This window comes from Hyalella azteca, unplaced genomic scaffold, assembly GCF_000764305.2.
Source record: "Hyalella azteca isolate HAZT.00-mixed unplaced genomic scaffold, Hazt_2.0.2 contig14443, whole genome shotgun sequence".
NCBI classification, from domain to species: Eukaryota; Metazoa; Arthropoda; class Malacostraca; order Amphipoda; family Hyalellidae; genus Hyalella; species Hyalella azteca.
In genome coordinates this window covers 5,024-24,095 of record NW_025944329.1, presented here as the reverse complement: position 1 = coordinate 24,095, position 19,072 = coordinate 5,024, and the positions used below count along the sequence as shown (strand labels likewise).

Below are 19,072 nucleotides of genomic sequence, written 5' to 3'. Positions count from 1 at the left end.
TGTCCATGGATATGATTATGTCATGTAAATAATACAGTAATGTATGGATATGGTAATATCATATCAATAAAGGAAGAACAAGTAAAAATCACAGAAAATGTCAATCATTCTACTTTTACATTATCTACAGAGGTAGAGGAGGACTTCAGACTACTGTTAGTAATGGATGAGTACACTTTGCCAATTGCAGGTTTCAAATGATTTAAAGGTAAGTTTTATATCAAGTGTCCCACCCAGATTACCCCATTCCCAAGTGTAATACATACATTTTTATTTTATTTTGCATCTGGCAAGATGACAGTTCATTGGGATCCAAAGATAAAAAGGTTCCTGTAAAAAATGTCATCCATCAGGGAAGTAAAGATTTTACAGTGGAACTGTCATAGTCTTGATAATAAAATTTAGTAACTTTAAATTGCATATTTACACGACCAATCCAAACCCATGTTGTGTGCCTATCTGATGATTAGAATAAAGGTATCTTCCTTCCTATTTGGTTTAATTTATGGGTTGAACTTTGATGTAAATTATTTACGATTTTTACCCTACGACAACTTCATCCATTTCCAGTTATCACGTCAACCATTAACTTTTCTCTCGATAGAGTTTTTAGTTAAACTAGCCTACTGTCAGGTTTTAGCACGAGGGTCGGGCACGATGCAAGTTCTCACGCTGGCAGCTACGACTTGACAAGGGAAAAGATACAAATAATCATGTCAACTCTTATATACTTAAAGACAGCAAATCCTACCCTAATACAGAGCTTGGACCGGTGGTCCAGACTGGGACACCGTACTGGCTACAGAAATCCCACGTGTCAATTGAGACGATCTAGCTAGGCACTATTTACTAACAGGCTCAGAGTGGTTACTTGAGGCTAACACAGCGAGAAACAAATAAAGATGGCTAACATGGGAATGTTATCTCCATCGATTCCTAAAGAGGTACATCACCGGCTGGAACGAAAGGCGTGCGTCGGCAGACTTCTCCGGGACTCGTTTAGTCGCAACCCGGCAATACTTGGATGCGGCGTTTGTTGCTTCTCGGTGAGTTTAGTCAGACTTCTTCGGGACTCATTCAGTCGTAATCCGGAAATACTTGGATTGGCGTGGGTTTCTCCGGCGTTGCTGCCTAACGCGGAGGGTTGCTTCTTGAACACTCGTAGCGTTTTAACTCACGTCTTGAATACTCGTAGAACTTTGCTTCGGTGGAAATCAGCGGGTCGTACATCAGTGGCTTCCGGCAGTTAATATCGGTTGTTCGTCTTGATTCGTATTTAAGCACTTTTACACTCGTCGCGGCAGGTCGGGTAGCTCTACAAATCTCGTACACGCGGTGACCTTTTCACAGGTACGTCTATCTATCGGCTAAGTCGGTAGAACACCGTACGCGTAGCACTACACGCGCCACTGCGTCAACGAGACGGCCGAATTCTTCAAACTCCGGTGCGGAACTGCCTCGCGGTTGGCCCGCTCTCTCTTAAATACCCTGCCGGTCTCGCGCAGGCGCGCTAGACGGCTCGAGCTCCTCCCCTAAATCCCGAGTTTATTTCTAATCATCAATCCCTATTCTTATTTATAATTTATTCCTATTCCTAATCACTGAAACATGCCTCTCACAGAATTATGAACCTAATTTTGTCAATTATAGTGCAGTCAATAAGCACAGAAGAGCACCTCAGCCAGAAGAGGGTCTGCAGCCTTATCCTCAAGGCTTTCTTGAAGTTTGAGCTATTAAAATTTATCTGAAAAAACAATGTACCAATGTCAATATTTAGTGTTTATAACCCTAATGCAAAGGTAACTCCTCAGGAACTCAATCACTATTTCCTTCAACTAGAACCATCTTGCCTCATAGTGGGAGATATCAATGCACATACTTCTATCTGGGAACCTGGAAAAAATTCAAACCATAATGGTAGGAGTTTAGAAAACATTTTGCTTAATAATGCAGCTCGCAATACTAACTCCACCATCCCTTCCAGCATTCTTCAGTGCATATCATAATTCTTTTTCAAACTTAGAACTCTCCATAATCTCTACCAACTTTCAGCCTCTAGCATTTGAAAGTACAGATAGTGATATGGGCAGTGACCTTTACCCAGTTATCTCTTACGTTGACATGGAAGCCTCAACTGTGAGGTATAAAGCTCACATCCTGGAAGTTTGACAGTGGTTCATGAGGTGCATGGGTGACAGCTCTGCATCATATGGGTACAGCTCCATCTGCAGACATTGAGGTTAGGAGTACCAATTTCACAGACAACATTGTGTCTGCTAGCATCCAAGTATTTCATCAGACCAATGAAACTATTATCTCAAGTATGGTAAGTCTTTGTGGACACAGAGCTGCACACAAGCTGCTGTTGAAGCCAAGAGAGCTCTCATTTCCCACCCTTCCCCTGCTACCCTAATTGCCTTCAGGAGAAGCAAAGCCAGAGTAAAATGGGAGGTCAAACAGGCAAAGCAGAACTCATGGAGAAGGTACTGCAGCACCATCAACTCAAACACCCCCATATAACAACTGTGGAAAAAAGTGAAGCATCTTAGTACGCCATTTGTCCAAAGATTTCAACCTCTCATCTCACAAGACTCCATTGTAACTGACTCTCTCAGTAAAGCACAAGCCCTCTCTCTCTCGACTATGAAAAAATTGTTAAATGTCCAGCTCCAACTCCTTATCCTTCACACATTTTTCTTTCCCTAGCCCTGGCACTGAGTGATGAATCTGACTCATCATTGAATGAGCCTTTCTCTTCCTATGAGCTACAAAATACCATTAAGTCTCTAAAGAATACATCTTCACGATTGGATTGCACCCATAATGCTTACCTCTCTCACTTGCCAGTGAACTACCATCAAACAGGGTAATATGGGATGGGCGGGGTATATCGGGACATTCGGCCCAGATTTCATAGAAGTGTTATAGCAGCTAAACTGATCAAAATATTGCAAAACTAAAAATAGTGGCGTAAAATTTAGTATTTTTACTATTTACTTCAGAGATTTTTAAAATCCCTGACAAAAAGTGTGAGAAGTGAGATTTTGGAAAAGTACCTCTGCCATTGTTTGTAGTAAAAAATTATTTGCCATATTAAAAATTTTACTTAGTTATCAGTTGCACACATGTGTTGGCATAGAAACGTGATTGACAGAATTTGCATATCTCATTTTAAAAAATTGTGGCCATTTATGCAAGATGGGGTAATAAAGGACACCCCTAAAAGTGCATTTACAGTAGAACCTCGACTAGCAAAGGCTCAAGTAAAAAAAATTAATTAACAAAAAAAAATTTTGATTATATTTACCTTGCTCAGCAAAAAAAAATTCCACTTAACGAGAAATTAATGCATCATCGGTCATCACAAAATTGTGCAGAGAATGTCATAGATAGAATTGTGCACCAGGCAACATAGAATGAAAAGTGAATAACCTAAATTATGATTTTTTCTCCAAAAAATATGATGGTTGTCACTAGAATATTTCTTTCTGTTTCAGGTATGTTTTTATGATCTTCTTTTGTTACATAGTGAATTTGCTTGACCCAATTAAAATGGTGTGATATTACAACCTGTCCTGTAAGCTTACAGATACAGAAGAAGTGCTATACGGCTGCTGATATGAAGCTTGCAGTGGACAAGGTCGTTGTAAATGCTCAATGGCAGGTTCATGGATACAGTAATATCACATCAATAATAGGGTAATGTATGGATATGGTAATATCATATCAATAGAGGAAAAACAAGTAAATATCACAGAAAATATTATTTATGCTACATCTGTATTATCAACAAAGGAAAAGGAGGACTTCAGATTACTGTGAGTAATGGGTGAGTACACTCTTCCTGCTTCAAACGTTTTAAAATTAAGTTTTATTTCAAGTGTCCCAGATTACCCTGTTCCCAAGAGTAATGAGGGACACTTTTATTTTGCATCTGGCGCAAATATTGAATTTTTTGAAGATGCCATACAATATTCCTTGCAAAGAGCCATAAATTGAGCCCTAACTTGTTTATCAAATGTTTAATGGCAAGAAGTTATAAATGAAAAACGCTCAAAACCCTCCCTTATTATCCCGTTTGATGGTATAGGTTGTGGCTCTTCAGCATTTTCAACCAAAGCCTCAGGTCTGTTTCAAACCAGCTAAAAATTTGACTTCTGTTTTATCAGACTAATATCACTCTTGTCCTGCTCGGGTAAATTGCTAGAGTCGCTGATAAACATGCGACTTTGCTTCCACCTAGAGCAAAATAGCTCCCTTCAACCTTCACAGGGAGGGTTCGACCATCACGACCTCACAAGAGACATTAAATCGGTGTCCCCCAGGAGGCTATCCTCTCACTGCTATTTAATGTAATGATGAGGGATATTCCATCTGGGCCGGGAGTAAATGTGGCAGACTATGCTGACGATGTAGCCTTTTTTAAAAGTGGCCGTGACATTGCCATAGCCACAGGGAAGATCAATCACAGTTGAGGACTTTCTATGGTTGGACTGAACAATGGGGCCTGACTCTAAACCTAGCAAAACCAAATGCATGTTATTCACCAATAAAAAAATTACAGTTATACCTTTGTCTGTAGATGGTTACATCCTGGAGTTTGTTAACCAATACAGATATCTGGGAGTTGTCTTGAATGCCTCATGATCTCGATGGGAACCACAAATTCACTGAAGCTAAATTGTATCCCAATTGTGAACTGGCTGCAGTGCATCTCAAACAGCCACTGGGGTGCTGATCGAGCTATATCAATTAAATTGTATAAAATTCTTATTGAAAGTCAATTAGACTATGCAGCAGATTTCTATGGGTCTGTAAATAACTCAAATCTCTCAAAACTCAACATTATCCGAAACAACTGTTGCGCATAGCCCTGGGCTGCCACAAGACAACCCCTGTCTCTTCAATGGAGGCAGAGGCTAACATACCTCTGCTAAACATTCACCATAGAGAATTGATATGTATATTGTAATTGTATATTTAAGTACTACTTTTGCTTGATACAGCTACCCTTGTGTCCTATTGTGCCTGACTTGTTTAACCCAAACGTGGCACACCCAAGCCAGTACATTCTCCTCAACCAAGACACCCCAACCAGGCTCCCGTCGCAAGGAGCCCCTTCGTCGCCCGACCTAACCCTTATCAGTCCCCATCTGGCCCTGGATCTTCCCCCTCTGCCAGAAGTGGGGGCTGCTCTACCTCTGCCAGAAGTAGGGGCTGCTCTACTTCCCCCTCTGCCAGAAGTAGGGGCTGCTCTACTTCCTCCTCTGCCAGAAGTAGGGGCTGCTCTACTTCCCCCTCTGCCAGAAGTTGTTTATTCTTCTCAATAATAAATATATTTATTTTATTGCAATTCCAGCAGCACAAGGTCAACACTCACATCCCAAATTAATGATGTCTTGTTCGTATTAGAAAATTGTATATGAGCATTGGGCTGTGTTATCATATGTATTTACTATCAGAATTATATTTCTTGAGTGGATTACTTGTATTGCAAAGTTTTATTGCTTGCTATAAATAATAACTTCACATGAGCAGTTTCTTTATAGGCATTTGAAATTTTTGTAGTCTCTCCTGAAAGAAATGTTTTCTAAATCAGATCAAGAGAAAATAATGATGGTATACTAAAATTAATAGTAAGACGTCTAATCTTAAAATTTTACGTAATAAAAATATCCGAACTAGACATTGCAATGAGAAAATCAGATCTCAAAGGCAGACCTCGAATCCGCAATCTTCTGTGGACTTTGAACCGACAAAAGGCGGCGGTCGATTCTTTCTCAATCGCGATCTTTCTTCTGCAGCTTCATTTATGATAATCCTAATCAGAGGCATTATAAATGAAATAATAATATAATTTTTTTAACTTTCAAAATTTCGAGGTCAGCTCAATCAAAATTTCATGAATTTTTCTCTGCAGAATATTTTGCAAAATTAAATTGTCAATTTGTCACTGCTCTACTGTTTATTTAACACACGAAGGTTGTTGAATCTTGAATTGCTCTGCAAGATCTACCCGACCTCAGTTCGTAATCCCGGTGTTCGCATCAAGTTAAAGTTTTCAGCTTGCTCTGACTCCAAAAGATCTCAATATAATAATTAGTCAGGCGCCATAGATACAAAGCTGATTTACGCTAATTATTTTCTTTATTTCAATCATATGTTTAAGCTCCCCAAATGTTAACCATCGAATTAATTATCGTCGCTTTAATCATAAATTTCGCCATCGTGAAAATCTAAGCGCGTTGCACTCGAAAATTTAGAGCTCGTAAATAAATATTGGACTGCCAAAATAACTTACAAACTATAAAATTACAAACAAATAAAATCTTACATAGGTGTTGTTATAATCACAAAACTTACTTAAAGAAACACGAAGTGTGTCAGTATCTTCTGTCGAGAGTTGTCATTTGCAATCGTCTTTTTCTAAATTGTTTTCGCTAAATATGTCGCTTGACAAATGATTATTTCTTAGTTTTGTTAATAAAGAAACGTGCAGTTAAATATTTTTGACGAGCAAAACATCGAGTAGCCATCTTTCTCGTCAATGCCGAATAGTAAATCGATAAACTGGTACCTTAGGAAGTTCTGGGGCAGTGTTTTGCTTGGGTCGCCGAAGCCCAAAATGAGCAGATTTCTATTGACAGTTCATAATATTTAGGGATAACAGACAAAAAAATGAGTGAATTTTGTAGATAGAATCGTTACTTTATAGAATAACATGGGGCAAAAAGGGACCACTGCGGGTCACGGGCCCATAGCGAGTTTCCCGCTAAGTATGGCAGATATTGGCCGTGCGCTCTACCGCCGGTCGACAGTTTTACTGGGCTGCAGTGTGTGGCTCTACGTTTTGCTAAGGGTTTGTGTTGATAAGTTACTGGCAAATAACTGTTTTAGCCCAGATGAAAGTTTTTCTTGCTGCTAAATAAAACTATTTTTGATTACTCTATATGAAGGTTTGAAATTACTGTGAATTATATTTTGAAAGTAATAATATCGGGATAATTTTGAGTTCAAGTTAAACCATTAGCTTTTAAAATAAAATGTTGACACGATATAAATTGAAATGGTACCTAGTGGGGCAACGGGCCTATGCGTGTCACGGGGCAAAGCGCCCATGCTCAATAACCCTCTGTGAAGTTTTGTGTTATACATCATTAGTGGGGGTAAATTAATGAGGCGAAGGGCAATCAGTGTTGCTAAGCAACAAAATAATAATCGTCTATTTAACAAGCAAAAAAATACCTGGCAAGGATTGACTGAAAGATTTTATGGACCGGCACAATTTGAGTATTCATATTCCTCAACCAACAAGTTTGACATGAGTTGTTGACTGTTGCCTTGCCGTATGTTGATTTCAGCCAGCACCAATGAGCCAAAAGTTGATGAGTTTTTATGGTGTTGCTGAAATCATGAGTAAGTACGAATTCCCTGCACATTGTAGAGGAAATAGATTTATTCATGTATATATAGACATAAGTAGCAATGTATTAGGTATTAGGATGTTGATTTTTCATTTTTAGTTTTCAATCACCTTAGCCGTGACCTCCAGCTATGTTATGACGGCCGTAATTATGCAGCTCGCATATGTTATGACGGCCGTAATTATGCAGCTCGCATAATTTCGCACTCCTTGCTTAACACAGGAAAGAGGGAAATGGAACGATGCTTAATTAGGTATGATAGAAACCATGACTATCATTCAAGTTGGATGTCTGTGCATTTCGAATTGCTAAAGTACTGTGGAATTCAGCACATTTCTTGGTTCACGATATTTGTTTTAATTTCTATAATCCCGTACGAAAAATACTCAGAGAACGATGGTGTCGTGAACACGATTCCAACGAACGCACTGACCATTGCATCGCTGATCCTTTTTCTTGAAACGATGCTGGTCACGACTCAGGGTCCAATCACGATGAAGGTGACACCGATTCTTGACATCGCAGAATTCTAGCAGCTTGCTGGCTTCGGACCCGAAACTCATTGCTCAAATCTAGCTTTTCTGACCCACACCGCCACCTCGCCTATTTTGACTAGGATTGTCATAGCAAGCTGGGATCGAACCCGCAACACACTGCATCAATATTAGTACGCTCAACTGTAACCACTTTGCACCCTGCCGATTATAGGTCGCAGTAATAAGAATCAATTTAGAAAGTTTTAGTGAGGATCACCGGAAAGCCTCGTTCTTTTATTAAACTTTGTTTTTAGCATATTAAACTGAACTATCAGCCTAGCGATAGTATTCAAAAGTATTCAGTATGGTAAGCAATTAAGTAAGGTTAATATAAAGAAAAGTTGGGTCTGGATTTATAGATCTTGTAGTTAAATGTAGCAAAAATATCACGCTTGGTCTAAGAACACATTATCCGTCGTAGACGTTATTCCTTTCTAAATGATTAATGGCAACAGAAATGCCATCAACAATGTGACATTGTTGAACGACAGCTGCGCGATTTCCAGAGATAAAAAAAAAACTTTAAACTAGGACAAGAAAAAATGCAGAAGCACACGCAGATAATACATTTGCGGCGCTGTTTACGACAAATTACAAGAAAAAGAAAGTGAAAAGATATGAAATGGAAAGCCTAATACAATCCTGAAAAAGGCCAGAAGAAGACATCACTTCGCGTCAATACCACCACAAGAAGTCTAAGTCTAAATCACACATCCGTCTGACAAGGAATCCTTAACATATCTAAGAGCACAATCCCTGGACCTCCGCCTCTGTCCCACTATTGTCACCAAAATAATCTCGCATCAGCCCCAAAAAAAATAATCTCGCATCAGTCGAAATAAAATTTTAATAAGTTTAGTGATGAATTTTGGGTTTAATGCTGTACCAGTGAATCATCAGCACTTGAAATGCACCGTATCAACGGTCCCAGGCAACGCGAGACAACGTATCAACGGTCATAGGCAAGACGAGTCAACGTATCAACGGTTACTCATATTTGCTCAGGTTCCTCATATTCCTCGGGAAGATCAGTAATCCTCGGGAAGATGAGGAAGTCGTGGCGGAAGTAAAGGTATTCTCTAAGAGGAGCTGGCAACACGTCTCGCAAGCCTTCCGTCTTCTCTTCAATCCTGCAGTGGCCGAGTCGAGGGAGGCGCGGATGGAGAGGCGACACAGCTCCTTCAGCGACCGCAGCGGCGCTACACACCAACAAAATTCAATGTTCATTAATGCTAAGCTAATAGACCTTTATTAAAAAATTATAATATCGAGGCGTTTAAGATTAGAACGTTTGTATTTGCTGCATACACATCGGTTCATTCATCATTATGTACGTGCATGTAAGTATATGCATTCATTTAATCGCTGACTCCCAACACATCAGACGTAACCTTCTCAGCCTCTATAATAGGTGATCAACTTTTAATCACGTGAATCAATTACTTCTCAAGGCACAAATTAATAAATGGAGACAAGGACAAATAATTTGATAGATACCATAATTCAGCTTCCTAGATTAGGGAACTCCAATTAAACGTACAAATTGGGAACGCCAAAGTTTTAGTGAATACTTTCTTTGAGTGAAGTTAAGAAGGAGGTCCATTAGCCCTAAGTAAACAGCCTAACTCTTCGATTTAAACGTACCCGTTTGATTTAAACGTGCCACTACGTCTTCTGGACTATAGAGATTTTCCAGCGGCCTCACTTCGTCATCGCAACGAGACCCAGAAGGCGTAGGAGTACGAAGCTTCCACCTCGGAGCATAACGGTGAACAATGGAGATCATGAGCCGCCTACTTTCAGTAGGCGCCCATGTAATTTCTGTCTCGCTATTCCAGAAGACAGAAGACGTAACTTTTAACATCATAGAAATTTTGAACTCATTAGTCTATATTAATATTAATCCAACAAGAACCATAATTGTAAATCAGGAATTGGCTGAGAAACTCACTTCAGGAATAATTCGTGCACGCCGAGATGGAGCAGCAAAAGCACAAGGAAATGATGTCCTGCTTTAAGGCCACGCCTACACAATTCCGTCATCAAGGGCGACCTGAGGCACACAAATGAAAATAATGCGATGACGCTCGGAGCATGAGGCTAAAACACGAACGGGTAGAGTATCATATTTATAGTGGTAATGTAGATGTTTACATATGCATCAGCTGTGAAGCTACCTCGCATCGAATGATTTATTGCAAAACAGACACTTTCATCGAAATGAACCCACCTGAACCAGCACTGCCCCTCTTCACAGCAGTTCCTGGTCAGCTCTGATAACAGAATTCGATACGGTGACTCCGGCGAGTGCACAATAGCTTGGATATCAACTTCAATTTTTTGAAGACTTAGGCGACGTATGCATGGATTAGATAAGAATGCTACCGCAGATGACACTGTCAGCCGGAAACCTAGAAAGTGTTAATACGCATGTGTCTCGAGAGTTCTTGAGAGCAAATAAGTATTCATATAATCAGTCAGTTAAAATAGTAAGTTCACCAAGAGTAATCGCCAAGTAAATTCACCAAATATTAATGAAAACATTCCGGAGACCAGTTTCATGAGCAGTTCAAAAAATAAAACTTAAGAGAATATAAGTAAAATCATCAGCAGAAATCCAAATATCCAAAAAATGAACCTACGTGACGAGGAAACGACAAAAAAAAAACTCATCGAGTTACAATTTCAAGAGAATAAAAACTATACGCGTTATTAAGACAAGGTTTCCGTTTACTAATATGCAGTGATTGTAAAATCCTTGGATCAGCCACCACAAGTGCCATCGAGTATCTCTAAATGGCTCTCAGACACAGTCACGTCGCACTGTTCAGCATAAAAGCGCACAGCCAAGTGAGAAGGCATGGAAAATGTTCGAACGAAAGCTGCTACCGCGATGCTCAGAAACACGTGTGTAGACGACGTCATTCCGACGTATGCTGATGCGCAGAGCACATAACTTTATTAATAGACCAGGTTAGACAGCATCTGGGCAGGAACAACATCCTTCTATCTGAAGACGGAACCAATTTTGAAACCATTCACCAGCAAAACATGCAAATTAACATTCGCGAAATCTAAATGTCAATTTTTCTGCAGCAGAAGCGCTTTGACTCAACAACGCGTACAGTTCCTATCCCCTGGAAAATGTAAATCATTAGGTTAGATGTTGCTTTGTCGATGTCTCGTCACTAAATATTTTATCTTTTTCGTGTATATTTGGATTTTCACTGTTAATTCTACAAGTATTATCTAAGTTCTTTTAACTTCTGATGCTGGTCTCTCAAACGTTTTCATGAACATATGGTGAATTTACTAGAAGCTTCACTTGCTTTTAAATTCTTCTCGAGAATAATGTTGACATCATACATTACAAGTAGTCTTGCTTTTTATCAGCTGATGACATTCATTATTTATTCCCTGCCAAAAGACCGTATATGCCAGAAAATAGATGCAGTAAAAATCAAGCCCATGCTCCCTCCCAAATACAACACTCACCTTTCTGTTTCATCAGTGGCAGGAGCTTCAAGACGAGGGGAACCGAACATAAAGTTGTCTTGAGCAGCACAAGGTTGAGGACGTTACGATCTATTTTCGGGCCCTTCCTGCCCAGTGTTTAAATATTAAGAAAATACATAATTACGTTGTAGCACAACGAGATTTCTAAAATATGTAACTTCTTTCAATAGGGCGTCTCCCCGAAAGACTAGTCCTCACGCAAAATCGGATCCTCACAGAAGTATCATTGTAATAATAAGATTTATGATATTTCAAACGATTCAGGTGATCATCGGACGAGAACGGCTGGAGTAAATAGTCTGGCAAAGATTGTCAGCAAGTTCTAATGGGTTTCAAGAAAAGCAGTACTTTCTGTAGTTTCTTTCCTTTAATAGCACAATCGAAAGGTAAAAATACAACTTTTCACGTGTGATCGGCTGGCCGTTGGCCACAAATTTAACTCTTAAACTAGACTTGGAGCCAACGCTCAACATGCACAGCTAAACTCAACCACAAAGCTACGAAGTCAACAACGCAAAAAACGCATTCCACATCAATTCCGGCAAATCTTGAAGCCATAGCGCAGTAAGTCCACAGCCACTTCTCCCGTCTATGTAGTCATCATGGAAGCTACATCCCGGCAAGGCACTACCAGCAAACTTACCCCATATCTCTAGCTTTTTGCAGCCAATGAGGTTATGCTAGGTCCGGTTACGTTTGTTTGGATGCAGACTGGAAGGGTAAGTGTGGAGGTAGGCGCATGCTGGGGTGTAACGTCCATATGTACAGGCAGGAGCAGTGGCTGCGGACTTGCGGCGTCTATGGCTCTAGGCACCTAACTTCACGGGAAGGTGACGGGGGTATTGGGCAGTACCGGCCACTAACATGCATCTGCTTTCCACAACTATCTCCTTCAAGTCGATGCAATTAATAATTGATATTTTTACATCCATAGATAGATTGACTATATCCATAGATAGATTGACTGTAGAACTGATCGTATAGCTCCCTGCATTTACAACAGCAGTTTTTGCCAACAGCTTGAACAGTTGTCGGTACAACTTCTTGCGCCGTCTTGGTGCAGTACCTATTGTAAGACATCTGATATGATTTATAAAATTATTATTTATCAGCAATATATTCCAGAATTATTTGCAGCTTGGGTATCGCAGTAACATTCCCATTCCATTTGCTGAGAAAACTATGTTATTTCATAAGAACGGCGTACACTCACCGCGACAAAAACGGCGAACCATCTTTCGTCTCACCATCTTCCGTCAGCTAGAGGTTCAATTAATAAATAATGGTAGATAATGCTATCATGCTAATGAAAGCAAATGAACCTGCTTACTTACCACTCTGCCCACACTTCATCGAAACTGGTCAGTTCTCTGGTCAGTTCATCGAAACTGGTCAGTTCTCTGGTCAGTTCTCTGGTCAGTTCTCTGGTCAGTTCGCAAGTTGCATCCCACTTTTCGATGGGTAGACCATTGTGCTCGGCTAGTGTTATTAAATTTTCTAGATTGATCCAGATTTGTTCGACATTGACGTCGCACAAGCCGCAACACTCTTCATCATATAGCGGGCACGACCTAAGAGCAAGATAAATTCAATTATTTTTCCAGTTTGCACCTGCTTCAACAATCTAGTACGAAGTAAAAGACAAGTAACTAGTATCAAAATTATTTCGTTTAAGATCAACAATAATGTTAAGAAAGATAGTCGACCGTGATAAATTTCATCGTAAATTTTAGTACTGAATAATCAAATGCACTTTTACAGGAACTGACCTGGAACATATCAGGAAAAGCATAATCAGCAGGTCGTTCTTGTTCAATTTGCTCATGAAGATGTTCTTTGTCAAGGCAGTTATGTACCTGAAGAGAAAAATATTTTTGTTTGAACACATAAATTAAATCAATTTGTTTGAACACATAAATTAAATCAATTTGTTTTTGCACATAAATTAAATCAACGCTAAAGCGGACTAGACCTCAAATCCTTTTCAAACAACCACCAGATCAATAATGCTTTACGAATATTTTGCCAGGAATTTCAGCATTATTAGAAATTACAAGCATGACTGGATTCTATTATTATCTCGTTTCAACTATTAAAGGAATTCATTGCCTTAAAAGAAACGAGAATCTATGAATTATTTCTAAATGCAGAATTTCTCAACATAATTAATTGTGGAAAAGTTAATTGTCTTTATGCAAACACAGAAAATGCCAACAAGGAAACTTTGCATTAAGTAGATGCAAGATTTATTTAACAACCCTTACTTGTTCTTGTCTGCCCAGTTGATTCCATTATCAAGTTTTAATATCGCGCGGATTGTGAACCCAATCACGATTGAATAGTCAAACACGTAATGCTCCAGAATGTACAGAGCGCTCTCGTGGTACGATGCCGAGGCAGCAGCAACCACAACTTCCTGTCTAGGTACCAGAAATGGAACCAGTTTAAGGAAAATCGAATCTTACATCGCATTTGATCAATGAAGAATTTATTTCATTCAGAATATGGACTTATTACTTGCTATTTCAAATACCTGAGGTATAGAGTAATTCAAAATATTCACATAAGCTGGTTTTGTTAGGTCTTATGCAGCTATAGTACTCACATATAATAATCATTACAAGGGTGAGACAATATGTACGGCAATATGGTCTTCAACCTGGCCTCTGTTAGACTTCCATTAGCTATCCAAACATCAAGGTCACGACAGCAATATCCTCTACTGAAAAGTTTCCTCAGTATTTCGACATTATCCTGAAAATACATAAATATTCAAAATAGAATGCTTAAGCTCAACTAAGCTCACACCATTGTTGACAGTGTTTCCTTAGCATCTGAATTAAAATCACAGATACAAATATTAGACGAGAGGATTTTAAAGAAATCCCGACAATGAAAGAAATACAGACAATTAATAGGGAATTTGATAAAGTAATGATTGTTGAGTTCTGTGACAGGTCAAACGCAAATGGGGAAGTAAGTAGCAACTTCACCTTACAAAATCTACAACACAAAATAAACATTATTCATACTTGTATATGGGTGCTCTAAAATTTTTGTAAGTTGACATTTTATTACGCAACTGCCAATTGGGACATATATTTCACTGAATCAAAAGCTGCGCGCACCCGAGCATAGAATGTGGCTAGACCCGCATTGTGCCCAACATCCGTGGCTGTGGTGTCCGGCCCTGCGTCCAGCATTAGCTCAGCTCCTCGCCACCAGCGGTTCTGCAAGGCTGCAAAATTGGCATCTAATAATGTGCTGTTTTCACTGTAGAGCACAAAGTTCTGCTCTAATTCTTATTTGTCTAAAAAAAGGAAACAAGCCAAGCATGATTGAATGATTTTAAAAAAAGTTTTAAGCGCTGTTCAAGCAATAGAAACAAGTTGTGTGTTCAAGATGAGACTCATTTCAATTTTGTTCATATTAATCTACCAGTAAGCAGATTTTAGCATGGTTCTCACAGTGCTAAAATCATCAAGAATTCCTTATATAGATTGTATATAATATATAGATAAAACTCCTTAAATGCATTCCTAACTAAAGCTGGAGCAATTATTAAGGTGACTTACCGCACAATAAGGGCGGGATATTTTCAGGCAAGTTGGGATTTGCTCCAGCATCTAGAAGGCTCGCCAATATTTCTTCTTGAACAGATAAATTTTGCTGGAGTGAATTTAAGATAAAGTATCAGGAGAGAACGATAAGAAACAACTGTTCTCATACAGAAAAATGGAATTCAGCAACTTAAGCAAAAGCATGGAATTCAAGCAAAAAAAATGGAAAAAATAAAGCAAAAAAAATGGAATTCAGCAACTTTAAAAAAAATAAGCAGTTTAAGACTAAGTTTTGAACATCATAGAGATGCTGTAGTGACCTGACTAGTACCCTACAAGTGTGAATACTTTTATTCAGACTGTACAGAAGTTTAAAGTTATTATAATTATTCAGCAAATCTTTAATTCTTATAATCAGGCTCATACACATGAAAATTATCTTCAAGTTTGGTCTGTTTCATGTTTGGTTGTAGGCAGGCTGAATTAAAAGCATATGAAATATTCCAAGACATTATTATTCATATTTCATTATTGAAATATTCCAAGACATTAATATATATTATTATATATTAATATTCCTAGTCACCTCCAGGTCTATAGCTGAGCAGTTTCTACAGAGAAGCTGCAGAGCAGTGGATCGATATCGATCATGACTCTCCATGTTTAAGCACCTTTTATCTGCAATGAACATTACATAATAATGACTCCAACAACAAAAGAAAACAAATTATCAAAATCAGCATCAGAATTCAATGGGCAGTGAATAGAAGCATACCTAATCAAGAAAGAAAGGAACAGTAAAAGAATCCCCCATTTTTATACCCCACATGTACATAAATCCCCAACCCAAGGACATTGAAAGGAAGTGCATGGAACTCCCAACTGCAAACAACTTGACCTCCTCATGTGCAACTTGCACTCGGTTGAGAAAGCACTAAGCCACTACTAAGAGCTCAGTGGAGCCATGGTCAGGAACAATGTTACTGGAATAAAAACCCATGGGCATTCCAAGGAGCTAAAGTATGCTGCAGAATATCGTCCAGAAGGTTTAGAAGAGAAGTAGAATCTTTGAGGAACAGCTGCATAATAACAAAAACAAGCAAATGGCAATGCAAGTCCCAATCAGAAGGTTATATTTAAATTGACAAGTTCAATAAATAGTAAATTGGACTTGAAAGAATTATCTGAAAAATTCTTCTCCAAAAGAGTATCCCTGACATTTATATTTTAAATTCATAATGAAAAATCCAATATGTGATACTAGCAGCTTTAATATTACTGAAAAATAATTCATGGCTGAAGAAGAATTTTTTTAATTTGATCTACAGTAGTTATAAGCAGCATAAGAAATTTCAAAGAAAGGGTAACATCATTAACCACCAACTACAGAGAATAGAGGTAAGCAGCTATGCAAAAAGCTGTATATTTTATTCTTGGAATTGGGGATTTCAACCGAAGCATTGGTCATCCTATAATTGACAAAAAATAAATGGTTTACTTCATGAAGAAATAAAAGAACCCCAAGACATCATCAATGAATGAATTGCCTACAAGCTACTCAGGTATGAGGCATGCCATCAGAGCCAGCGTTTTGTACAGGCTGCATCAAACTTCCATTTTCTACTTAGGCTTCAGAATCATGAGAGACTTCAAGTTCTGCATCTACTGTTCTCAGTTCAACTTTCACACAGATAATAATGAATAGATTTATTATAACTCAATTACCTGCATGCATGAGAAGTATCTTCACCATTGCAAGATCATTGTACAAAACAGCATAATGAAGAGCAGAACAGCCCTGTTCATCAGGTGTGCAGAGGCTGTGAGCAATGTCAACCCCATGACTCAACAGTGAGGCTATGACTTTCTGCAACAAAAAATTATGAGTGTTGCCAGAAGCTATAATAGCTGGTTTTTCATTCAATCCATGCGTTAATAATCCAATTTTAAAAAGCTCAATTAGTTTTCTATTCAACATGGTCTCAAAACATGTAGCAGTTCCTGGTGAGCTTGCACAGCATGCAAGACTGTAGCCAACTTGCAACCTAATGACTAAACTATCACTGAATATAATCTGAAGAAGTCATATTCAGGAAGGAATGAAAGAGGGAAAACACTAACATTTTTCAAAACAAAATGAAAATATCATAATTTGATGCAAAAAATGGTTATTGGCAGACCTGTAGTCTGAATTAGACACACATGTTAGTCTGGATCTCACACCATAGCCAGAGCACTAATGACCAAATATACCTCATACAAGGTTGCTAATTCACCTATAAGCTTGGTGAAGCCCAGTAGCCAAAGTCTATGAGTTATAGAAGAACGGGTTATTTAAACCATCCCACACTGAATATTGATAATGCCTAGCCACTCTCAAGCAGCAAAAACAAGTTTAGTCACAACAATCAAGATCATCTGGATGTTGAGGCTTCCTACATAAACTTCATGACAGAAACAAGTATGGATGACCTTTTCAAAACAAAATGAAAATATCATAATTTGATGCAAAAAATGGTTATTGGCAGACCTGTAGTCTGAATTAGACACACATGTTAGTCTGGATCTCACACCATAGCCAGAGCACTAATGACCAAATATACCTCATACAAGGTTGCTAATTCACCTATAAGCTTGGTGAAGCCCAGTAGCCAAAGTCTATGAGTTATAGAAGAACGGGTTATTTAAACCATCCCACACTGAATATTGATAATGCCTAGCCACTCTCAAGCAGCAAAAACAAGTTTAGTCACAACAATCAAGATCATCTGGATGTTGAGGCTTCCTACATAAACTTCATGACAGAAACAAGAATGGATGACCAAGGTCAACATTAAGAGATTTTAGATAGTAGTTATAAAGGTATATTATATTATATATTAGTAACTTTTGAAGAATTGGAGTTGGCACTTATGCATTTATACCTAACTTTAAGACTACTACTATTTCAAATGCCTGCTACTTAAATGAACTAATCAATAATTCATAATTGCAAAAATCATATCTCCCAAGAATTTCTAAACCAATCAAGTCTAGAGCAAGATGACTCAGCTTAGAATAAAAAAAAATATTACAGCTACTTGTAATTCCTCCATACCTTGTCCTTGCTAACAGGGTTGCAAATAACCCATGTTTTTTTTAAATTGCTCAACCCATCCAGAATTTATTGAAAAGCCCATGATTTTTTTTAATCCATGCAAAATGGGGAAAATAGTTATTTTATACTTTTTTCACATATTTCATTTATACTTAGCTTCAAATTCTTTGTTATTTATGTTTATTATTAAAAATATGATGCTGAAAGGAATCAACCTCTATTATTACATTTGCCATAACTTTTAATTAAATAGATAAATAGATTCAAACAGTAAGTTAGTGATGTATCATTAACTTAATGAAACACTATTTTAAACAGTGACATATCTCTGTCAGAGACTACAAATCAATGGTAAAAATAAGTCTTGAATAAATTAACCAAGTACAAGTTCTTAGCTGTTGTCTTGTTTCACAAAACTGAGGTAGTGCAAGGCTCTTCAATGCCCAATTTTCAGTTTTTCCTTAAAACACTAAGAATTTAACTTTACCCTTTTCACTTGGTGCATAACCTTGAGACTTCTTCTATTTTAAATGCTCAATAATTAACATGATTGTACTGCAAGTTGTTTCTAACTTTTTTTAGAGCTTGTTTTATGGATTTGAAAAGCACAAAAAATATCAAACATTGAGTGAAAGACAGTCTAAGAATAGTGTATGTTAATATCATTAAATAAATAATTTTTATATAATGTTCTTTTTTTCTATTTCACATTGAGAAACTACAGTTTGTAAATTAAATTAATACCAATGTTGAAATTGATATTGAACCAACAGTTCAGGTAGGCATGACATTGAATAGTTTAAAAACCTTTGTGAAGTATTTTTCCCTAGCAAAGATGTAAACAAAATTTGTTATTGTTAAATCTTAGAACTTTAATCAATGTAGGTTTTTTAGGGGTGGCACTATACTTATGTTGGATGACAGTATTTAGCAAAGAAG

The 19,072-nt window shown here is 38.0% G+C and overlaps 1 protein-coding gene across 1 annotated transcript; it reads right to left on the bottom strand.

Annotated features, from left to right (window-relative positions):
* Positions 1–8,947: 8,947 nt before the first annotated feature.
* On the bottom strand, positions 8,948–16,965 carry LOC108670094. The gene is made up of 13 exons (XM_018157545.2): positions 16,762–16,965; positions 15,623–15,714; positions 15,052–15,145; positions 14,605–14,714; positions 14,082–14,230; positions 13,741–13,896; positions 13,246–13,332; positions 12,811–13,047; positions 11,456–11,562; positions 10,191–10,371; positions 9,912–10,013; positions 9,605–9,789; positions 8,948–9,159 (listed from the first exon to the last, which is right to left on the bottom strand). Exons 1-13 carry the CDS (start codon positions 16,787–16,789, stop codon positions 8,948–8,950), a joined length of 1,740 nt encoding a protein of 579 aa, XP_018013034.2. The 5' UTR covers positions 16,790–16,965.
* Positions 16,966–19,072: the final 2,107 nt, after the last annotated feature.

Excerpts from the sequence above, each read along its gene's own strand:
- LOC108670094 (XM_018157545.2), bottom strand. The coding sequence starts at position 16,789 with ATGGTGAAGATACTTCTCATGCATGCAG. Across the intron at positions 13,048-13,245 it reads CTTTTCCTGATATGTTCCAG|GTCGTGCCCGCTATATGATG; the intron begins GTCAGTTCCTGT and ends TCTTGCTCTTAG. Across the intron at positions 9,160-9,604 it reads GGCACGTTTAAATCAAACGG|CGCCGCTGCGGTCGCTGAAG; the intron begins GTACGTTTAAAT and ends GTTGGTGTGTAG.